This window comes from Culex pipiens, chromosome 2 (assembly GCF_016801865.2).
Source record: "Culex pipiens pallens isolate TS chromosome 2, TS_CPP_V2, whole genome shotgun sequence".
In the NCBI taxonomy this organism is placed as follows: domain Eukaryota; kingdom Metazoa; phylum Arthropoda; class Insecta; order Diptera; family Culicidae; genus Culex; species Culex pipiens.
Window position 1 is genome coordinate 217,320,494 of NC_068938.1, and position 24,418 is coordinate 217,344,911.

Consider the following 24,418-nt stretch of genomic DNA (forward strand, 5'->3'; position numbering starts at 1 on the left):
GCGAGTTGCTGCGCAACAATTTTGCGCCGTCAGCTGTCAAAACGCGCGGTTTTGTTTTGGTACTCGATTTGTTGTGGTATCGAAGCAGTCCTCCGTGTTGTGTCAAATTTAGGCAAAAAGGAACTGCCAAAGGTCTGCCGGAATGTCCTCGTACCGCGGGGACCAGGTCGCACTGAGCTTCCACGAGTCGTGTCTGCGGCTGTCGGACGTGGAGTTGCTGAAGGGTCCGTTTTGGCTGAACGACCAGATTATTTCGTTCTACTTTGAGTACCTGGAGAAGCAAATCTACAAGAACGAGGATGACATCCTGTTTGTGAGTCCGGAAGTGACGCAGTGCATCCGAATGGTGTCCGAGGCTGAGGTTGGGGTTTTTTTAGATCCGTTGCGTGCTAGGCAGAGGGCGTTCATCTTCTTCGCGCTGAACGACAACCAGATTGCGGATCGCGCCGGTGGATCGCACTGGAGTTTGTTGGTGTTATCCAGGCCGGAACGGGCCTTCTACCACTTTGACTCGTCCCACCACAGCAACTCGGACATCTGCCGACAGTTTGTCGGCGTACTGAAGCGCGCGCTGGACTGTCCGGAAGCCCAACTTCGTACCGGAGACTGTCTGCAGCAGAGCAACGGGTACGATTGCGGAGTCCACGTTCTGTGCACCGTCGACAAGGTGATCCAGCAGGTGCGCAAGAGTGGCCGAATTGAGGGCGTCAAGAGCGCCCGGTACGACGTGATCCGTGGCAAACGGGAGGAGATCCTGAACATGATCATCGAGCTGGGCGGCCGGATCAACTGAGTGTTCCAACAACACCGGAAGTGCTTTCTTAGCGACGTAACAATGCAACCAGACACAGAACACGAGTACCTAGCGGGAGAGCAGAAATTTGACGTGCGCACCTGAGTTTATCACCGTGTAGAATTTATTTTAGATTGTAATAACTTATTTAAACACGTTTCTTATGAAAATATAACTAGCATGTTTCTGTCAGACTAAAACAAACGTGTTTTCTTTCGTACAACATCAAACAACGATTCCTAAACGTCTAAAAACCATGTATATTTCTTAAAATACGTCACGATAACAAATATATGTAGTATTCAAATGCTGTTCTGACTACACACAGAGGCAATATTATAGTTCGATTGTTTGTTTCCGCTGCAACTATCCCTTCAAGCCAATACTTCCGGCGCTACCCAACCTCCGAAGGCGCGCTCCAGCTCACACGCTACGGCCAAACAGAGTCGGTCCTGGTTGATGTTACCAACGACCTGCAATCCAATCGGCAGCCCTTCCCGGCCCAGCCCCAACGGAACCGCCGTTGACGGCAGTCCCAAAACATTGATTATAGCGGTATAGCTGAAGTTCAGCGCCCTCACGATCGGCTCGTTGTGGTACGGCGCCACCGTCGGATGTGTCGGGTAGATAAACACTCCGTTATCCCCGAGCATCGCCTTGAACTCGACCAGCAGCTCGTCCCGCTGTCGGACCATCGCGTGGTACAAATCCGTCCCGTACTGAACTCCACCCCGCTCCGTAATGGCGGTCATGATACCCACAAAGGTGTGATTCGACTGTCCGACGAACCACTTGAGCAGTTCCGTGTACGGGTTGATGCGTCCCTCCAAGTTGTCTAGCTGTTGCTCGAAAGCGAGCTCCTCCTTGTGCTTCATGTTGCCGAACCAGATCGGTGCGGACTTTCTCATTTTGTCCAGATATACCTTACGGACGTCCGCCTTAACCGTGGTCCGGAAGTGCGCCATGGCCTTCTCGATCGCGTCCCGGATGTCATGGTCTACCGGGGACACCAGACTGCCACCACCGTCGTTCAGCTGGTAGAAGAATTTAATCTGCTTCAGGTCAACTGGATCGTCCAATCGAAGCATTTTTGCCTTCTCGTCCGTGATGATCTTCAGCATGGGCTTCAAGTCGGTAGCGTAACGACACATTGGACCAATTCCTGAAAAAGTCACATCAATTTTAAAATTCTCAAAAAACTCATCAAATTAAAAATCCTCACCCAAAAACATGTCCTGCTCCTCGCTGACCGCTTCCGGATACTGTCCGTCGTTCGACACGATATTGCGCGACGGTTTGTGGCCAAAGATTCCGTTGAAGAACGCCGGCATACGAATCGACCCGCCAATGTCCGAGCCCAGCCCAAAGGGAGAGGCGGCGGCGGCCTGGATGGCGCCCTCGCCCCCGCTCGAACCGCCCACGATGCGGTTCGTGTCGTACGGATTGCACGACCGGCCGTGGATCGTGTTGACGCTTTCCCACCTGGAAAGGAAGGTGAAATGTCTCAATTTTAAGAAGTATTCAAGTATTTCAATGTCGCTAATAGTTCTATTAATAGCTCGAAAGATGTTATACATTTTTTTCCAACATTCAAAATCGTGAAAAGACCTGAAATACGTTATTATAGACCCAAAAAGGGAAATCTACTCTACACACTTTAAATTTGTTATGCACAACCCCCACACATTCCAGGCGCTTATAAATAAAATCAATAAAACGATATACACTCCTAGATTTCTACCGTATCCACGGCCTGATTAGATTATAACTGAAGGAAAATGCTTGAACTCTGGTCGACAGCCGTATATCGTCCATCTTTTCAAGATTGGAGTTGTAAACCTTCTCGACCTTGCGTATTTATTTTATTTCTACGAGTTTTTTACATTAACAAACAAGTCCAAAAATAAAAGCTAAGATTGAATTCTAATTCCGAATAGATTTTCAATGTTTATTATCATTACTGAGGTATCACAAATGTATAGATTTGTAATCGAAACGAATCTAAACAAACTTTAAAAAACACTTAGCAATTAAGTATTTTACATGTTGTTTACCTTCAAATTCAATTGAATAAACTTTTCCCATGCTATCATGAATTGTTCATATTAACTACTAATAAGCTTTATCTTATTTTCTAACTTTTTCTCATAAATCAAATAATTTTGAAATATCAAATTTTACGTTAAATCTACTCCAATTCACTCACCACATGCAGCACTCGGACACGTTGGTCAGCGCGAACGGAATTGCGCCGGCCTTCCGCATGAGTTCCATAGCGCGCGCATCTTTCTCGCCTCGGATCGCACGCCGCTTCCAGATTCCGGCGGTGTGCAACAGATCTTAAAAATAAAACAATAACAAACCATCAAGTACCGTGATTAACGACCCCATGACGTTTGGCTTGGAATGCACTCGGTTCAGGTTTAACCCTTAACAGTCCAGATTTATACAGAAAAAAAAACCATTCTACTAACCCTTAACCCTAATGCAGTCTTTGGTCGAGATGGGCACGCCCAGGAAGGGCTTCTCCGTGGCCAGCTGCTCCTCGGTGAGCGTCCCCGAGGCGACCAGCGCGTCCGCCTTGGCCGCGTCCTTTAGGGCCGACTCGTAGCACTGGTCGACGATGCAGTTCAGCTGGGGGTTTACCTCCTTGCCGCGCTCGATGAACGCCTCCATCACTTCGACGCTGGTTAGCTGGGGGGAGAGAGAGGGGAAAATTAGGAGTTATTACTCGAGCAAATCGATTCCCATTACGCAAATTAGTCCGAGCAGTAAAAGTGTAATTTGGTGACCTTATTGAGTGATAAGGGGAGATATTATTATTATCATTAATTCTCGAATGCCCATGGTTACTAAGGATCATGAGCCATTATTATCACGTTTTTGAAAATAGCATTAAATTTTCTAAATTCATGTTTTTGGGTGAACTTGCAACACTATTTTCATCTTTTTCCCAATGTGACGTTACAATTTAAATTGAATAAAATTTCTAAAAGTATATTTTTTAAATATAATATTAATTTTGTGTTTTAATTTCAATTTGAACGTAAACCAAGAAATTTAAATAAGGGGCAACCCATAAATCACGTTTCGTTTCATTTACATATACCAATTAAGTATGTGATTTTTGAAAGAATGTTCCAATGTTAGTGTTAAGAGACAAAGATTTAAATTCTCCTGACTTCTGGGAAAAAATCGTATAGCTTCTGCAATATGGTCCAGTTTACAATATTCAGGTGTTTGTAGAACTTTAAAGCAGGCTAAACTCAAGGTAATAAAGACTAGAACCCTTGTTATTGCTTTTCAAGATCATTATCAAAAACTAAACAAAAATAAGATTCACTCTATTCTTTAAAGAAAATCAGATTGTACGATATTCAAAAAAAAAATTGAAAACATCAAAAGCATTAAAATGAGTGTTTTTTGGCAATTCCGTCATGAAACTACATTCAAGAAATAAAAATAAACTGAATGCCAAGCCCATTTATCAAAATTTTCGTGCAAAAAGTATCACAAAGTGTTTATACAGTATTACAATTATGCTACTACCAAAAATTTGCAAAAAAAAATAACAATAAACTTATGAAAAAAAACATGTTAAGGTGTTTAATGTCTTTTCCGATCTACGGTCCCCCCCCCCCCCTCCCTCCTTTGTTTGATTAAAATAAAATTAACAAAACAAAACTATAAGTTAAAAAATGCATTTTAAAGCGTTTACAATCAAGTTTTTGCAATAAAAATGAAAATCATCATCAATAATCTTTTTTTTTTCTCCCTTTAATTTGTTGGGGATTTTTTGAAGGCGGGGGAAGTTCATAATTTTGAAAAAAATGCAATGGCCTTATTGCCTTAAGAAAAAAATGTCATTTTCATGGGGGGAGGTGTCCACGTGCTTCCATCTCGCCAGTCCATATGTATGGCATTAGTGTTGTGTTCACTGTATTTGATATTTTGTGAACCACACCGTATGCTGTACTCGACAGATATGGACTGGTTCCCGGCCGGGCTGATGGGTCTCGCAGCTGGCTAGTTGAACGTACCTGTTAGAACATCAAATCATGATGTTTTATCCTTTTGTTTCCTTAGTAACAGTAGCATAGTTAGTTCAGCAAGGGAAGCAATAGTTTGATCCGTTCAGCTGTTGAAGCAATTGCTTTCGATTCAAACTTGTGCTGAACATTGTTGGACTACCTAGACTACTGATCAAAGGAAACAAACACGAGGGTACAAAGGGATAAGCTCCCCCCGGATGGGGCTAAATTGTGGAACGCTCCCAGTGAGTTTTACTGAGCTGCTTTGGACATTTTAGGTAATAGTAGTATGAAAATAGTTAAAGCTCGGTATTAATTCACTGGGAGGTCGTGTAAAAATGTCCGTGCTTGTGAAGTTCTGTTTCTGTGTCACTGTTGTGTTAGTTTGTAACATGTTCGACATGAAACTTCTAACCAGCAATGATTAGTTATGCGGAACTCTTCAAGTACGGGAGCATGACGAAAATTAGACGACCCGAAGAAATAGTGAAAGTGATAGTGAAAGCAAAATAAATAAAGTGTCTATAAAGAATCATGAAGTGAAATTATTATTATAATTATTTATATTTAATATGATATTACACTTTACAGCTGAGTTGAAACTCACTATCAGAATCTAATGTTTTCTTGTGTTCTCTTTTGTTCTTTTCGTTTCAAACTGAATGAGCGAGCATCTGACTTGCTACGCAGCCACAGGATAACACCAGCTGTGATCAATACCACACCGACTGACGAGGATTGCTACCAAGCTTGGTGTCCACGGCTATATGTCCAACCGAGAGACCTCCAAGGTCACAGGGAAGTATTAATTAGTATCGCCTTTTTATTTTTGACCATTTTGTTAATACAAATTTCTTTGCAGATACCACTTTAAAAGTATGGCTCGCGCTCTGCTTTGATGTTTTGCTTATTCTATCCGCTTTCTACCCCCAATGTGTCCTGCACTGGGGGTGCCTGGGGTAACTTCGAGTTGACCTGGGCCGCCCGAGGAATTATGTCGTAGGTGGCTCGTGTACAGGTTCACTCACCTCTCCTCGCGGCAAGGTTTTCCGTAGGTCTACACTCGAACATGCAACATGGGACAGCATGAATCTTCAGCTGAAGCCGGACGAATGTATTCCGAAATTACAGAATTACAGAAGAAAAAATTGTCATTTTCATGTTATGTGAAACTCTGGGTGCTGAAAAGACAGAATGCGTAACGTGATTTTTGAAAGCTCCCCACTGCTCCCCACTAATAAAACAGCACTACAGCTGTGAACATAAACAAAGTAGATGGTTATGTTCAAGCTCAAGCGTGACATATTTTTTGTTGCTGAAGTGAATTGTTTTGAAACATTTTAAACCAGTTGATGTTGATGTTTTCGATGAAAAATTAAGTGCATCCCACTTTTTTCTTCGTATACTAAACGATGGGTGGCCAAAAGAGGCCTTTTTTGTTTTCTACGTGATGAAAAATTGTGTGGAATTTCGTGGATCAGAAGAGCAACCGAATTGAAGTTCCGAGATTATGTATCTTTGATGTGCAGTGATAATATCGGAGTAAGATTATTCAATATTATTTGGCAGGTACCATTCATAGTTATTGATAATTCGTCGCTAACATTTCAAAAAGCGTCATAAACATAGGTTTTGCGTGTGACATAGCGATTTTGAAATATTAGCAACGAATCATGCTAATCTCGATTTCAACCCTCTTCTTAAGATGTTTTGACTTCGAATATCTTAATAGATCGACGCCATCGACTTTTTTTATTCCTGACAAAATAAATTATAGATCGATCACAATACTTGCCACTCCTTGGTAATATTTTGCGAACAGTAAATTGGTTCCGCTTTGACAGTTCTAAATTGAGGCCGCTTTGCGGACAACTATTCTGCACCCAGGTGAAACTAATCATTGTGCGATTACGTTTGAAACACCTTTGACTGTGCATTGGTAATAAGAATATTTAGACCAATATTTTAATTTCTGCTTATTTATTTGCCCTTCTTTCCCATCAACCTTGTACAGTGTCCAAACTGGACAAAAAAGATGTTCACAGAGAATTTTAAAAAAATTGAAAATAATCAGTAGGGTTGATATAGTTTGCTCTTTTCTATCACATATTTTAAAAAACATCCCATCTGCTCCCATCGAGAAAGTTAAGGACATAGAAATACTTGAAATGCTGAATATGTACGAAAAATCATAGTCGCTGGAGGCGGGGTTCGAACCCCCGTCCTTTGGATTGGTAAGCAAAAATGCTAACCACTAGGCCATGGCGACTTGGTGAGCATAGACTGGAATTAGGAATACTGTTACAACCAACCCGCAACGCCTTTCGAGGTGTATCCTAGGGTTCTACCTCTCCAACTAACATTGAGTCCAAAACCTCCCTACAAACATCTTTACCACTAAGGTGACGTAGGGGTCCTTGCGCACTTTAGATAGGTGTTTACTAACGATCCTTCCCATCCCTGAGGATAGCTTGGACCCGGCCTGGACCCCCTTATGCCCTGGGTAGTATTACACACTCATCAAAAGATGAAGACATGGTATCTCCCATGTTGGATTATTGTTCCGGATGAGGGTCTAATACAACCACACCAAACAGTGGGATAAGCGTTGTGGAGCCTTCCGGTGGTGGGGCGTCCTACAAATGCTAATGCTAATGCTAATATTTTAAAAAACATTTTGGAAAATTTGCCAGAATTAGATATTATTTTATAGAGCAAACATTTGCATTCAGTGTACCGTCATCCGGGTCGAATCGGGACTACAGTCTGAATAGGGACAGTAGTTGTAAGAGCACTTAAAGGTTTTAAATTTGGAAATGGATGTGCGCATTTTGTTGGTCTGAGTCTGTTCTATCCGAAACGAACCAGAAAAATCAAAATATTGTGCTCTAACATGGTTAAAACTGCTGTCCCAATTCGCCCCATGTGTCCCAATTCGCCCCAGTTGACGTATCTCCTGAATTGTCAACTTATATGGCTAAAAAACATTACAGAATTCAGTTAAATTTACAGAAATCTAAATTCCTGAAAATTTTATTAGTGCAGTTTATAGAAAATTTCATTTAAAAATAAGCGAATGAACAAGAAGGTAAAAGTTGTCATAAATAAAGGAAACAACCTCACTATCTGAAAATATTAAATATCTATATATTTTTATCACTGTGTTAATTTGATCACAGTTTTCTGTTCGGTTTTTGTTGTTTTATTTATTGCAATACAATTTCATTGAAAAGTGTGTTAAAAAAAGTTTTTCACAATTAGTTATCTTGCTTACTATGTTATTTTAATATCAGACAAATAAATAAAAAAAGAAGTTTATTTCGTTCTTATACTTGGAACAATCTTATTCTTGGAATAATCAAAGCATCAAAATCAACATGGAAAATCAATCAATCAACTCATGTATTCAAGTTTTTTTAAGTGCATCTTAGCTTTAAATCTTTTTGCAAACTATTTCCACAGCCTGACAACTTATATTTACGTTGCCGTTACTATTACGTATCCCTTAGTTGATGAAAAAATGCGATTACACGTTTCGATTGTGTTGCTATACATTGATAAGCAGTTTATCTGACCACAATTTTTAAAATATTCCACAAGGGTTGATAGTCCTGTTGGAGATCTACGACAGCAATAAAGAAAAACTAGTTTTAGCTTGAATTCAATTCACACTGATGAGTCATTTGCATGTATACAACTGTTCTGGATATAAATAATCCATTAGGGTTTGTAATGATAAAGTTTTTACTTGGTATATTTCCATTCACGAACAGTTATATGTGAAAATTTGATTTTTTCAAGACCGAAACGTCAGCATTGCTTCAATTATAACTAATTGACTTTCATTTGCTCTTCTTGCCATCATAAAAAAAAAACTTGCGCTTTTCAGTGCAACTCTCGAATGCACTAGACCACATCATAAACGCTAATGCGATACCCTCGGTGCGATTGTCCGGCGCCACGCCGCTTCAACAGAGAGCTTTCATTTGTGCGATATCGACACAAAGTCCGGACTCGCGATTGTGTCAATCATCGTCCCTCATCATCCACTTGGTCGGTCATCGCTTCAATTAACCGCATACGATAAGCCCTTCAAAATGCTTACCTTCTTGGTGCGAATCTTGGTCGCCAGCGACGTTGCCGACTCCATCAGGATCAGATTCCGAATCGGCGGCACCTTCTGGCCATGCTCGCCGTAGATTGTGCGCAGGAACCACCGCGTAATCAGCACCAGAAACTTGTGCGCCACGTTCAGTGCCGTCGCCAGCAACGGCTGGGGCTTCCGTTTGTCCACAAAAGTGTTCTTCTGGTCCTGGTCCATCTTGGCTGCTCCGTCCGACGAGCTACACGCATGCAAACTTCTAAGCACTGATTTCGCTCTCGACTTGATCCGTTCGCGTAATCTCATCGAGACACTACACCACCACCTCTCTCGACGCCGGTTAGCTCACTACTAAGGCGGTTTCTCTAGTGTGTTCCAGAGTTGCTTATACTCGCCTTCGATAACCCTCAACTGGCCACGGTACTTTTTGAGGCAATTCCCGCCTCGCTGGACACAATGACTAGTTTGAGTCTGGTTGTCGACTGTTAAAAGAAAAAAACGGGGAAAATGTATAAATAAATGAAATCACACTTTTGTACTTTAGTCGCTCCGACTAGCGGTGGGACGTTTCGTCACCACTTGTTGTACGAATTTCGCAAGCCATTGACCTTTTCTTTTGCATTTTTTTTTTTTCTTTTTTGCTGGAAGAAATTGAAACAGGTCACGCTGGCAACACTGCCAGGTCACACTCGACAACGTGTTTTGGCCAAAGCACTAATTAGCAACATAAGTAATGTCTCTACTATGTAAACACTCTCGCCGCCGCCTCCGCCGACTAGAAAGAGTGTAGAAAATAACAAATAGTACATCACCGATTCGTTCGTCAGCCCAACTGTGATGGTTTGGTTTAAAAGAGTGAGTGTGTTTACACGAGCACGCTCGCTAGTGTTGTTGTATACAATCAAAATGGTAATTATTTTGCGAGGAAATTACCGGTTATCTTTTTTTTATTTCCAAGTCTCGCACATGTGGACAAAGTACCGACTGTAATGCATGTTTTAAGGCGTTGTTGTGTGGGTTTTTTATTCCCCGTCTGCGGTGGAACTCGATGCGACAGAGTGTAGAAGACTTTGCGCGTTTGATTTGCTTGGATGCACCCGCACACGCTACTAACCCTTAAGTGTGCGTTTGAAATAATAATAGGGTTTGTTAAAATTTTAAGAGTGATTCAAAATTTCTTAACGAATTTTGGTAAATTTCTTCAATTAATGACAAATGTTATATACTGTTCAACATATGTAAGAAGAAAAAAATGTTTTTTTTTTATAGTCGAATTTTATTACGATTTATAATGAGTTCACATCGCTCAAACAGAAATCTGTTAAATAAACTAAACTTCAAACAACATTTTAATTGTAAAAATGTAAACGAGCAGTTCTCTACGGAATCGGTCTTTTTTCTTTAATTTTAATTTTTGTATTTTTTTAATCCGGCTGAAACTTTTTTGGTGCCTTCGGTATGCCCAAAGAAGCCATTTTGCATCATTAGTTTGTCCATATAATTTTCCAAACAAATTTGGCAGCTGTCCATACAAAAATGATATGTGAAAATTCAAAAATCTGTATCTTTTGAAGGAATTTTTTGATCGATTTGGTGTCTTCGGCAAAGTTGTAGGTATGGATATGGACTACACTGAAAAAAAATTATACACGGTAAAAAAAATTTGGTGATTTTTTTATTTAACTTTTTGTCACTAAAACTTGATTTGCAAAAAAACACTATTTTTATTTTTTTTATTTTTTGATATGTTTTAGAGGACATAAAATGCCAACTTTTCAGAAATTTCCAGAATGGGCAAAAAATCTTTGACCGAGTTATGATTTTTTGAATCAATACAGATTTTTTTAAAAAATCGAAATATTGGTCGCAAAAATTTTTCAACTTCATTTTTCGATGTAAAATCGAATTTGCAATCAAAAAGTACTTTAGTGAATTTTTGATTAAGTGCACCGTTTTCAAGTTATAGCCATTTTTTGGTAACTTTTTTGAAAATAGTCGCAGTTTTTCATTTTTTAAAAATAGTGCCCATGTTTGCCCACTATTGAAAAAAATATTTTTGAAAAGCTGAGAAAATTCATAGTTGCTGAGATATTGCCATGCAAAGGTTAAAAAACAGGAAAATTGATGTTTTCTAAGTCTCACCCAAACAACTCACCATTTTCTAATGTCGATATTTCAGCAACTATACACCCAAAGGAAAAATATATCTCAAAATCTGCAACATTGGATTTGTTGCAGAAAATGTCACATTTTAGAACATTTTTTGCAGCAAGCCCGTAGATCATTTTTGCCCGCGTGTAAAAATCTCAGCGATCTGCAGTTCTCACCAACACATATAATGCTGGCCCGTCCCCGAGCAACACTCCAAAGAGAGGCATATGTTGGTGCTCTTTCACTCACTTTCATCAAGCGTCCATGGCGCGGTGGTAGCGTGTCGGATCAATAACCAAGAAGTTGGTGGTTCAATCCTCGTTCTGCTAAGTGTTTTTTTTTTTTTGTGAAATACAACCAAAAAGCCGTCGGTAACGTCGATAATTGTCGGTAACGGGCAAAAATGTCATACTCCTATATCGCAAAAAATGCATGAGGACAGATTTCATGCAGATTCTGATATACTTTCATGCCGCCATGCATCACAATCATGCGACTGCCAGTTGGGTGTAGGTCCGATTTACAATGTTAAAACATGAAACATTCGTGAAATTTTCCGATCTTTTCGAAAAAAATATTTTCAAAAATTTAAAATCAAGACTAACATTTCAAATGGGCGTAATATTGAAAGGTGTGCAAACATGGGCACTATTTTTATAAAATGAAAAACTGCGACTATTTTCAAAAAAGTTACCTAAAAATGGTTATAACTTGAAAACGGTGCACTTTATCAAAAATTCACTAAAGCACTTTTTGATTGCAAATTCGATTTTCCATCGAAAAATGAAGTTGAAAAATTTTTGCGACCAATATTTCGATTTTTTGAAAAAATCTGTATTGATTCAAAAAATCATAACTCGGTCAAAGATTTTTTGCCCATTCTGGAAATTTCTGAAAAGTTGGCATTTTATGTCCTCTAAAACATATCAAAAAATAAAAAAAATTAAAAATAGTGTTTTTTTTAAATCAAGTTTTAGTGACAAAAATTTAAATAAAAAAATCATCAAATTTTTTTTACCGTGTATAATTTTTTTTCAGTGTAGTCCATATCCATACCTACAACTTTGCCGAAGACACCAAATCGATCAAAAAATTCCTTCAAAAGATACAGATTTTTGAATTTTCACATATCATTTTTGTATGGACAGCTGCCAAATTTGTATGGAAAATTATATGGACAAACTAATGATGCAAAATGGCTTCTTTGGGCATACCGAAGGCACCAAAAAAGTTTTAGCTGGATTAAAAAATACAAAAAAAAATCGAATGATCGAAATCTCAGAGAATTGCTTAGGTATGGAAAGAGACTACACTGAAAAAAATGATACACGGTTAAAAAAATGGTGATTTTTTATTTCACTTTTTGTCACAAACTTGATTTGCAAAAAAACACTATTTTTAATTTTTTATTCATTTTCTGATATGTTTTAATGAACATCAAATGCCAACTTTTCAGAAATTTTCAGAATGGTTAAAAATTTTTTTTACCGAGTTATTTTAAATATTTAAATGTCCCCCACCCCAAAATTACTCCAAAATTTTCTTCAACTTGTAAAATCGATTGTAGAAACTTTAGATTGGATCGCATAACGTTTATTTATGCAGCTTAATTTAAATAAAAGCTTTATAATCTAATTACAAATTTTGAATCCATAGATCGTTAAAAAGATGTAATTTTTTGGGAAAACAATATTTTTATAAATCAATTTATTTTATTATTAGGATTGAAATTAGAAATTCTGGGTTTATTTTTTAATGCTCCCCCTCGATCTTTGCCGTAGCTAAGGGACAACAAATTGAAATTGAAATTGAACTAGTATTGCTGAAAAGTTCTACCCATGTCAGTGCTGAAAAGTGGAACTTTTCAGCATTTGTATTGAAAGATATTAATTTTCCATTCTGTTATTCTTGGTAGGGAAAATTAGGCCTCGCTCGAGAATGGAAGAAAATGTAAGAAGTTATTACATTTCGTTCAGTTATTTTTGGCAGAGAACCCCTGACTTAAGGTGGTTGCAAAAATACCCAACATGCAATAAATAAAAAAAATGTTTATTGGACCTTTAAAAACACAAGATTTGGCTTTTAAAATGATAAGCTGTATAGGGAACAAAATGTTTATCTTTTCCATCGGATATTCAGTAGATATTTTTTTATGTAAATGATAGGTTGCATGCAAATATGACAGCAAATTATAGTATTTCAACCTATTTATTTATTTTTTTTTTCAAATAAATAACATACAGTGAGGGTTGAAGGTTCACCAAATTAATCATTTGAAAGGTTACAAGGTGCAATTATCCCCTGGTATCGCTCACTTATCGGTCGCGGTTCCGGCAAAAATAAACTAATCGCTACGCCTAGGGTACCAATCCCGATGCGAAACGAGATAAGATTATTCACGCAAAGTTGAACACTTTGCTCGTATATAATTACACCGCAGCTGTTAAATGTTGATATTGTGTCTAAGATAAAATTTCAAATGAATGAAACAGTTTAAAAACACCGCAAAAGTTCATGATGATGTCATGATGATTTAACAACTGTCAAACTGAAGTTTAATGCACTGCTGACCTGCATTTAAGCGAGCGAGATCTTTGTACCGATGACAAATCTTTGTTCTGTTTCAGACGGTTGCGAAATTGAATACACACCTCCTCCGTGGAATTGTCTGAGACAATTTGCATATCACACTACGTTTCAGTGGAAATGACTTGTTTTGTGTGGTTTTCCAGCTGCGCCGTGTTTCAAGTTGTATAAATGAGTAACATTTCTCGGAAAATATCTGTTCAAGCTCGATTGAGCGAACTTTAAACCCCTGGATTGTACGTTGTTATGATGCGGGATGGGATGGATTTATGATGTAATTTGTAAATCATAAAAAGTGTTTTTTAATGATTCACTCAGGATAAGAAATATGTCCAGTAACTGTTTTTTTTCATTTTTTTTCCAACATAGAAAGTAAACAAATGTTAGGTAATACTTTCAACCGCAAAACCATACAAGCAAATTCGCCTGAAGCATAACTCTATAGACAAGCACTTTGAGTAAATAGTGAAAACGGGTATCAACTGCAATGTTGCTGTGGGGGTGTAAAAGCTATTTATAGCACTAGAAAGCACCTTCTGGTGCACTTACACTACATTGCAACGCATTTGTGCCGGTTAGGGAAGGGTGCTTTGTTATACATACACACACTCACAACTTACACTTCATATGGCACCGAATCGTTGAATTCATTTCGCTTTATAAATATTAATTCAGTAATCAACGCAAAGCCAAGACTGGTTTCTGTAGCTTGGCAAAGCTCGTTCTAGTTTGGAATGGTTAAAGGAAGTGGAATCCTTTGAATGTGTAAGAGCTTCAGCCAAAAACGAACACTTGAGCACGCAAAGGTGTGGGGAAAATCGAGTCACTTTTCTTTCAAAAAATGTGCAAGTCATCGAAGAGAAAACGGAAACCTAGCATAACCATAACTGTAATACTATTTCGGGCCTTTTTTTCAAAAAAAAATGACTTCTTTTCAACATTTTAAATAATACCCAACAAGTTTAAAACACCTATTTTTGAGAAGAAGAAAATGATAATAATGCCCCGCAATAACCCAACTCTCCCCTTTTTTTATTGTTATCATATCAAATCATCTCCCCGTTGAATAATATCGCGGGGTGACATCATTTTTAAGCGTCGTCGTGAACACACAGACTGCTAGACAAAATAACGTTTATGCCTTACGCCGGTATAGGTATGTGTTTGTTCCAACCCCTCTGGAATCATATGCTTAATCTTAAAGGTAAACTCAATTCAAGCGCACAGTCCAATCGCTCAAAAAATGTTCTGCTTTGGCAGTTTGTTTCGAAAAAGTAACCAAGCGGTCACCGAAGCTCAAGGTAACATGTTGTGCGCTAATCAAATCGCGAGGCTGAAAAGGTTTAGTGGTTGACTGTTGAGTGATAAGCGTTAACATGGTAGTGGTGAGGGTTAAATGATTTTTGTTTGTTTCAAATTTAGTCAATCCTAGTCAATTAAAAAACAAAAACAAATAAAAAATTATGTGTTGTTAATTTAAATAGCATGGTGGTTTTTTGATGAAAAACTAAAATTACAGTATTCTAAAGGTACGAAAAAAAGCGAAGATCTGGCAACCTTGACTAAGGTTATGAGCTTTAAAATGCGTTTTATACAAAACAAAGCCAAATTTCACTTTACCTTTACTTTATCACAAGAAATAACCAGTTACAAAAGATTTTTTGTTTCTTACTAAAAATGTGTTTTTTAACTGTGACACAAGATCCTAGTCAGTTCAATGCAAACAGAACAGAACAGAACAGAACAGAATTCGTATTCAAATCGTATAAGAATTCCGCTTTAAACGCAACAACGGAATTCGCACACGTTTTGGACAAAACTCGTGTTCAGAATTTGCTTTTCCTAATTAATTTTACAGTGTAGCCAATAATTTAAAATTTGGCTTTTTTCAACAAAAAAAAAGTCAGAAATAAAGTAGAAAAACATTGGAGGCATCAAATCGTTCGTCAAATTCGTTCTCATTTGAAAGCCCAAGAGTCAATTATTTCCGGATTATTTGTGAAAGTAATTCAGCAATGAGTCACAGTCATGCCCCGGTTTTGCACGCCTCAGTTTTGCTCTGCCAATAATGTTAAATTTCCACCCCACATTTTCACAAAACTACGTATTTTCTGGAAAAAAAACTCAAAATTTCTGTTTTTTACAATATGGGTATCAAATGATCGGGATTTTTTCAAAAATGTCGTTGGTAATAATATTTTTTGAAAAATACTCAAAACTTTCACAAGACTACATATTTTCGAAAAAAAATATTTTTAATATTTTTACAACGTGGGATCAATGATCGAGATTTTTGCAAAAAAACACGTTTTTTCGAAATAATACTAAAAATTCAGGTTTTTTAACACTGGGTATCAAATGATCGGGTATTTTTTTATACATTTCAAAAGTAATAACACAAATTGACACTCTAAATTTTCACAAAACTACGTATTTTCAAAAAAAAAGCTATATTTAAGTTTTTACAAACAAAAATCCGATTATATGTTACCCATATAACATAAACAGAAGTTTTGAGTATTTTCAAAAAAAAATCTAGCGAATTGTTTGATGAATTCTCAATCATTTATACCCATTTTGAAAAAAAAAACAAATTTTAGGATTTTTTTAAAGATTTAGTTTTTTGAAAATTTTGAGTATTTCGCAAAAAAATATTATTGCTATCGAAATGTATGACAAAACTCCGGTCATTTGATACCCATATTGTAAAAAACATAAATTTTCAGATTTTTTTTTCGAAAATACGTAGTTTTGTGAACATTGCATTTTCAAAATAAATTTTGTGAAAAATTTCATTTCATCATAATTGCGATATCTGACATCATCTAGACTCCAAAACACTATAATTTTTAATGATGATTTTTGATAGGATTAAAGCCAATGCATAGTGGGCGAAATGGAACCCAAAATTAGACTTAATTGAACGCGGCTGGTTCCCTGGTATGAAAAATAGTGTTTCTTATGTTAAAAAATCCAGGAAATCGATTGGTGATGATTTCATCCACCGCACGAAACGGCAAAGGGTCCATTTTGCTCCAATTCGGTCTGTATTTAGAGCGGAGGCTTTACGCGGCCATCCAAAATGCACTTAACTTATGTGAAAATGTCCCAGGAAACCAGTAAAAATAACCACTTGCACCGTAAAAATCATCTAGGGTCCATTTAACCCCAATTCCGCTATAAAAGCATTTTTGGCCGTTTTCAAATAATATGTCAGATTTTAAAAATTTGAAAATATTTTTATAGTAAAGATCAGACAATTTTACACAAGAATGACGATTTGCACTTGATTGTTTGACACATTTATGTTGATATAGAAATTAAACTAAATAAAAAGATTGAAGAATCAGTTTTGGGCCTATTTTCCCAAACGCAGAATAAACTGCCTTTTACATAATTTTTATTTTTATCAACATAAATGTGTTAAACAATCAAGTGCAAATCGTCATTCTTATGTGAAATTGTCTGATCTTTACGATAAAAATATTTTCAGATTTTTAAAATCTGACCTATTATTTGAAAACGGCCAAAAATGCTTTTATAGCGGAATTGGGGTAATATGGACCCTAGATAGTTTTTGCGGTGCAAGTGGTTATTTTTACTGGTTTCCTGGGACATTTTCACATAAGTTAAGTGCATTTTGGATGGCCGCATAAAGCCTCCGCTCTAAATACAGACCGATTTTCAAGAAAAAATGTAAAAATGGGGAATTGGGGCAAAATGGACCCTTTGCCGTGCGGTGGATGAAATCATCACCAATCGATTTCCCGGATTTTTTTACATAAGAAACACTATTTTCATATCAGGGAACCAGCAGCGTTCAATTAAGTCCGATTTTGGGTTCCATTTCGCCCACTGTGCAATGTAGCCAAAATCCGATAAGCTCTGTGCCTCAATTATACACGCCTCGGTTTTGCATCCCCCATATGCGGTTCTAAACTGAGGCATGACTGTAGGCACGAACCACATAGCACATTGATTAAGTTAGTTTTTTTATTCTTAAAAATCAATTTGACTTCCCTTGAAGTCAAATTGGATGTTTAAAATATGAACATAAAAACATATTTTTTTTGTGATTTCATTATGCGTAGTTATAAAAAAAAAAAAAGTAGAATAATCAAAACTTCGGATGATTGAAGCTTCGGATAATCAAGTTTGGACTGAATTCATTCAGCTCACAATATTTTTCACAATTAATAAAAAAATGAAGATAACAGTTCACAAAACGAATTGTTCAGTTTTTTAATATTTCAAAAATTCAAAAGCAGATCATCTTGTTCTGCTTAGCCAATATCTTTATTTGTCAATCTGTCATTCTTGTATGACACCTTAAGTGCACCGCCGCGTGCTACTAATCCTATTACATTCATATCACATCGTCTACAGTTGATATGTCCGTCCACTGACTGTCGTCCTAACAAAACACATACTCCTGAACGCCCCAGTCAACAGCAGAATGACTCATATCAGCCAGTGCTGCCAGTCTATCGCCCCATTTCGTTGCACAAACACTCACTCACACTCCCACACCCACTTCAGCCTGCGCGCTGTCGTTTGTTTGTTCCAGTCAATCATCATGTAATAACCGAGCCCCGCCCTCCCCTATTCAAAGCTCTCCGCCCACCCGTCCCGTCCCTTTTTACAGCTTTAGAAGAGCGGCTTTTCAAGGTCTTTCCGTCGTTCTAGAACTCGAGTCTCTCTCTGGCGCGCTATTGAGGTGACGTTCGAGAATGATGTTTGCTTCCACACTTAGAAGATTTTTTCTTTCTTTTTCGCGGGGATTTCTCGACTCAACAAGTTGGCTCATTTTTGTGTGAATTATTTAGCATAAATCAAGCCAATCGTGAAGTACCACCGATTTTTATTGCGTTTTTTCACTTGTATTTTCCAAGGTACATTACACAACGAATTATTGCAATTTTTCTTGAAATCATCCATTGTGACGGAAAGCCATCTCAAAAACTTTTCACGTTGGCAGAACTAGAAACATTCGTAATCTTATGGAATAATTTGAAGGTCATTCGTGAGTTCAAGTTCATCTTTGGTGAAACAAAAACCGGTTTTAAGGGCAATTTTCTGCAACTCTTTTTTGCTGTCGTTGTTTTTTGCGACTGTTGACAAACCACATCATCGTTACTATTTTTGGAAACCACTTGCTAGAGATCAATGTAACACTCGATATCTAGGTCACCACTTTTTCCTACAAACCTCCGGCTAATCTGCGCGACAAAACCGGCACAATCCAAACAAGTTCCGCCTTATCAGACTCCACACCAACAATACCCGACTTAAGTCGGCGACGGACACGCAACGATTGAAACCGGGCAGCACGCCGCCGTCCGGCGTGTCTGTTTTGATGAAACACAAAAAAGGGCAATACAAAAAAATAAATGTGGGGAAAATATTTTGCAATCGTGAGCGACCCATTTAGTGAGTGGCCACTTGACAGCTCTGGGGGTTTCGCTACAAAAGTTGCGCGCTTTTGAGACAAAACGCGCAATACAAGTTTTAGAGTGAAGATGCGACAAAACAGAGAGAATCGATCGTGGGAAATTGAGAGAAACGGACAATACTCTTTTTGAGAGGAGTGGGAGCGTATAGGAGAAACCAGTCAAGAGTTGTAATTAATTAGAAATTTTTGTTTCTTATTTTTTTTACAGAAAACTTAACTCTTTCAAAAATGGAAGGAAGTAGCAGTTTACAGGTGCCAAGTGTTGGAAAGACTGTGAAGAATGCTTCAACGTCTCCGATCAAAACGCCGGTTGCGCAAGTCAAATCTTCAACAAGGCAGCAGCCGACAGGATCGGCAACAGGTATGTGAAAATAAAAAAATCATAAAAAATATTAACTTTCCTAAAAACAAACTATATTCAAAATAGGGGCAAAAAAAAAGTATAAAAATAGAAATTACGAGCCATGGTTTCAACATTTTAATGAAAAAAAGTGTTTTAAAATGCATTATACATCTGTCCAGTTGTTTTGCCATCATTAGTTTCCAAAATATCTGAGTATTGACGAAAATTTTATTTTTTGCGAAAAATATATATTTTTGCGGTGCTGAACATTGAAATTTCATAAAAATTCAATACATTTTTAAACAAGCCCAATCATGCTAAATAAGATTATCAATGCAGAAAAATGCATTTTAGATTGTTTTTTGTTAATTAGACTTCTATGTTCATGGAAATTTTGAAGTTTTATGGAAAAATATTTTTTTTGCCCCCTGATTTCTCAGACCAATTTTGAAGGGGGGGGCGACATAAACTTTAAAAAATATTTGCAACGGCCCAAATAGTTCACAAAAAAAACAAAAAAAAATCTTGTCCAATATTCAAAGTTTTCAAGCAAAATGGATCATAAAATGCTTTATGCAATATTATACAGTTATGCTACTGCCAAGAAATGTAGATTATCGTGAATAAAAAATACAAGAATAAACGTTGTACACGTTAAACTTTTTTCAATGAAAATTTTAATTTAAAGCAATATTTTTATTTTTTTTTAATGACTATAGCAGAAAATGTGAAAAACAAGCAATAAATGAAAAAGTGGCTGTAAAAACATAAAAAAAAATAAAAAAAAAAGCAAAAGATAATAATAGGAAGTGGTACTATAAACCTAGTTATATCAAAAATAAATATAAAATAAACATGATAAAAGCAAATAAAAATACTAAAAATTAAACAAGATAAACCAAAAACAACAGAAGTAAAGTTTTTCGTAGAACACATGTTGTTAAAAATTACCTCCTGAATACGGGAAAATAATAAATTTTCGAAAAAATATTGCGGCAGTAGAGCACCATGCTTCTCCAGCTAAATGTACTGAGAACTCATTTCGGTGGAGAAGCATGGTATTTTGAGTTCGTCTTTTGATCAGGGTTCTGCTGGAATCGCTGTTGGTAATACTTTGCGCATTTGGTGATACCTACTTTTTGATTTAGTATTTTTAAATTTATCTTGAAATTTGTTAATTTTGGAAAAGTAAAATATTGCATTTTCTAAGCGTGATTTTTACAGTAATATTCCATTGGGCCAATGATGTTTTCAATGGTTAAGGCAATATCTCTTCATGTTAATTTGAAAGCTGTTCAAAGTTTATGTATTATTTTACTTTAAATTGACATCTCAAGAAATACTAGTACAAGAGATACTTAAATGTTTTTAAAATTTACTTCCAATATTTATTGCAATATGTTATTTTGATTTCCTTTTAAAAATTGCACATATGGATGAAGGGTTTTGAGTTGGATAAATGTTTTTGTACCTACACAGCAATTTATTTCAGTAATAAAGTTTCACTGAATAACTTTACAGTTTGATAGATTTAGGGTTTACTGATTTATCAGCAATGATTTTGTTTCATTGCCAAATTTCAGCAAACGTAAAGTTTACTGAACGCATTCAGTTATTTAAATGACAATCCTAATTTTGGTCCGTAAAGTTTTGTCCAATTTTATCGAGCGAGCTTTTGCTAATATTTTAATGAATGGTTTTTTAGATAGGGATCATCAAATTCTATCAATATGATAGAAAAGAAGTTATTAGGAAACGTTGTACATTTTTTTTACAAAATTCTCAAGAAAAAAGTTTTTTTTACAATGCATAAGAAAAATGCATCTTCTAAAAAATCCATTTTTCTTTTTGGATTCCTGAAAACATGATTATCTGCAAAAAAATCATAGTTTGTTCTCGAATTGTCCATTTTTTTTCGATAATACCCCACTATTTGCCAAGCACATTCCACTAACCCGTTATGCAACCGACAACATCAACATTTTCTTTCACACATATACTAGTGTGCGTGTAAAATTCCCTTTCGTCTATGCTCTTCCCATCCAAAGAACATCCAACATCATTACCCGAACGGTTATGCAACCGCTTGCCAGCCGAAAACCACCCGAAGCGCGGAGCTTTTCATTGATAAAAACGATTCTTTGTTTTTGTTTTGCTCCGGCATTCCCTTCCCGAAACAGAGCCACACACTTCCGGGATGGCGGCCGAGCCGAGAGCTTTCGGCTTTTCCCCACACACACTCACACACACGTTCAAAGTAAAAGCTCCCGAGCGGGCCGGCAATCTTGTTCTTCTTGGTGGTATTTGGTATAAAACACGACGTGACGCAGCATTCCACCGCTCAGTGCTCGCTCGTCGCGACCCGAGTTCGGACCTATCCCAACGGGGTCGTTCCGGTTGTCGCAACCCCGGAAAAGTCGAAAAAATCGGTTTTCTCGCGTGGTTTTTTTTTTCGTGCCATCCTTTTTTCTGTGTGGATCGATTCGTCTGCCTCGGGGCGTTCTCCAGGTTTTCCCCCCTTTTTTTTGCAACAAGAATCGGATTCTGCTCGAAGGATTGTACGAGTTTTCCACGTGAGTGAGAAAATCTTCCGGAAAAACAGCTGCCCACAGAAAAAGAGAGAAAACATTGTGATGCCGGCGGCGGCGACGATCCAACGCAAACTTCATCCTCCTTAATTGAATTTCGAATCAGTGGGGCATCAATTATATCGCAGCACTTGGTCAACAAGGCCACTACTACCTCGTGCCATGGCGTTGTGCATCCTTGAGAATCCTTGGAAGTGAACTTTGGCGAGCTTGTGCCAAAGAGAGAGAGGATGCAGAGTGCACTGCAAAGAAGAAGTGAAATTCGAGAAGAGCGAACGCGTTTGTTTTTGTTTGTGACTGCTGCTTGGTGTTGACTGTGAGCAGGAAGAACTGAGGAAGGAGGTGTTGTTTTTACTTGCCAAGTCCTTTCGAACGAGCTTTGCTTTTGTTTTTGCTTGGTATGTTCTTGGGAATCGTGTAATCGTTATGTTTGAAAACATTTTCACTTGAAGCAATTCCGAGAAGAATATGATTGGTCGTTATAGAAACCTGTTCTTTTGGTCAAGTACAAATACGAAATTTGTAAATTTCTAGAAGATTTAATTCGAAAAAAAAATTGCTTCACTTTTAAATTGTTCTCTCCACCACAAACCTTTTTTTTATTAATTTGAGACCATCCATAAACCACGTGGACTCTTCAGAAGGGGGGGGTATGGCGATTGCCACGATCCATACAAAAAAGTTTTTTTGTATGCAAAATTGTCCACGAGGGGGGGGGGGGGTTGAGAATCCCAAAAAAGTGTCCACGTGGTTTATGGATGGTCCCTTGCAATATTTTATCATATTTCGATACCAAAAAAAATTGATTTTTTTTAAAAGACTTCTCAGAAGTCAAAATCAAAAATCAAAAATAAATGGCTGTTTTATTTTGTGGATTTGTAATACATTTCATAATTCATTTTTGGTTACGATCTGTGTTCAATGTTATTTTTTTTTTTTATTTAAGGGTCAGTAACAAGTTTTCGCTCATCGATTTTCCTTTGTATTTTTTTATTTGGATGAAACTATGTCAACTCATTTCGGCAAATTTGTAATTAGGACTTTTCAAAATTCAGATAAAAACAGTAAAACTATAAAAAAATTACCATTTCTATTATTCACTCTTTTCACAAAGGTTAGATTCCAAAAATATGCATTTTTTTAAAGGACCATCCATAAACCACGTGGACACTTTTTTGGGAATCTAAACCCCCCCCCCCCCTCGTGGACAATTGTCCATACAAAAAAACTTTTTTGTATGGATCGTGGACAATCGCCAACCCCCCCCCCCCCCCCTTGAAGTGTCCACGTGGTTTATGGATGGTACCTATTTTCCATATTTTTTATATTATTTATTAACTAAAAAATACATGTTTCGAGCCATACTGCATGATGGTGCAGAGTCGGGTTCCAGCGATTCGAATTTTGAAATATATCGAAATAGCGGTAATTGGTTTTTGTAGCTAAATCAAATTTGCTATTAAAAAGAACTTTAGGCCATTGCTAATTTAATTTCATGTTTTTGTCCTCCTCCCCCTTTCAAAAATTCCCCAAAAAAATAGTTATTGCTGGAAAGTAAACAAACAAGTACAAATGATTGTTAACTATTTGAAATACATTGTCCAACGTTTATTTTTGTATTGTAACCTTTAGGACTTTTGCGAATTTTGAATTTTGTAAGATGAGAAATAGACATAAAACATTCGAGGAAACAAATATTTTCATAAATTCATTGATATTTGGCTAATTTTCGGTACAAACAAAAAATTTTTTATATATTGTTGCTTCAAAACTTTAAAAAATGGGCGTTACATTTTCAATTTAGTTTCGTTATCGTCCCGACGATAACGATGATCTATCGATCTTTCTAAAGTTGACTTTATTCAACTATATTATGTTAAATTGCAATTCTTTCACTAAGAATATCTTTTTTGAAAATGTAGTAAGTTTAAAACTATAAATACCGTCGTCAGGCGTGACATTGGGTCATACAAAAATACAATCTCATCCCCTGATAAAAAGTCACCATGATTACGGTACTCAAAATTGTTCACAAAATACCGTATTTTTTCGAAAGTACTCAAATTTTCATAATTTACAACATGGGTTTTCAACGAAGCGAAATGTTGTATGCTTTTTTCACATCATTAGAGTAATTATTTGGGAAATACTAAAATTTTCACAAAATACCGTATTTTTCGAAAATGTTTAAAATTTTCAACATGGGTATCAAACAAAGCGAAATGTTGTATGATTTTTCACATTATTAGAGTATTTATTTGGAAAATACTACAATTTTCACAAAAACCATATTTTTTTTCAAAAAAATTAATAAATCAAAATGTTCAATATTGTTATCAAAAGAAACGAAATATTGTATGCTTTTTCACATT

The 24,418-nt window shown here is 36.9% G+C and overlaps 3 protein-coding genes across 5 annotated transcripts in view; 2 read left to right on the top strand and 1 right to left on the bottom strand.

The window, feature by feature from the left end:
* The window catches only part of LOC120432578 (cytochrome b5 reductase 4), a 98,685-nt gene that overhangs the window by 254 nt on the left and 74,013 nt on the right, over positions 1-24,418 (top strand). The window contains exons 1-2 of one of the 3 annotated variants that reach the window (XM_039597812.2): positions 12,139-14,964; positions 19,324-19,476. In XM_039597812.2, coding sequence (XP_039453746.1) covers positions 14,907-14,964; positions 19,324-19,476 — 211 coding nt within the window. In that variant the 5' untranslated portion in view covers positions 12,139-14,906. Of the gene's footprint in view, positions 1-12,138; positions 14,965-19,323; positions 19,477-21,826; positions 22,032-24,418 lie in introns of those variants that run through there. The other 2 variants (XM_039597813.2, XM_039597811.2) reach the window with 2 other exon arrangements.
* Positions 15-997, top strand: LOC120432582 (sentrin-specific protease 8). The gene has a single exon (XM_039597818.2). The coding sequence runs from the start codon at positions 143-145 to the stop codon at positions 791-793; it is 651 nt and encodes a 216-aa protein (XP_039453752.1). The 5' UTR covers positions 15-142; the 3' UTR covers positions 794-997.
* LOC120432579 (fatty-acid amide hydrolase 2) lies at positions 1,034-19,029 on the bottom strand. Its single transcript, XM_039597814.2, has 6 exons — positions 18,872-19,029; positions 8,930-9,408; positions 3,268-3,487; positions 3,000-3,132; positions 2,016-2,275; positions 1,034-1,955 (listed from the first exon to the last, which is right to left on the bottom strand). Exons 2-6 carry the CDS (start codon positions 9,230-9,232, stop codon positions 1,168-1,170), a joined length of 1,704 nt encoding a protein of 567 aa, XP_039453748.1. The 5' UTR covers positions 9,233-9,408; positions 18,872-19,029; the 3' UTR covers positions 1,034-1,167.

Coding starts and splice junctions, on each gene's coding strand:
- LOC120432582 (XM_039597818.2), top strand. CDS start 143: ATGTCCTCGTACCGCGGGGACCAGGTCGCACTGAGCTTCCACGAGTCG.
- LOC120432579 (XM_039597814.2), bottom strand. CDS start 9,232: ATGAGATTACGCGAACGGATCAAGTCGAGAGCGAAATCAGTGCTTAGA. Junction 3,488..8,929: donor CCAAGATTCGCACCAAGAAG/GTAAGCATTTTG, acceptor CTCTCCCCCCAG/CTAACCAGCGTCGAAGTGAT. Junction 3,133..3,267: donor AGACTGCATTAGGGTTAAGG/GTTAGTAGAATG, acceptor TTTATTTTTAAG/ATCTGTTGCACACCGCCGGA.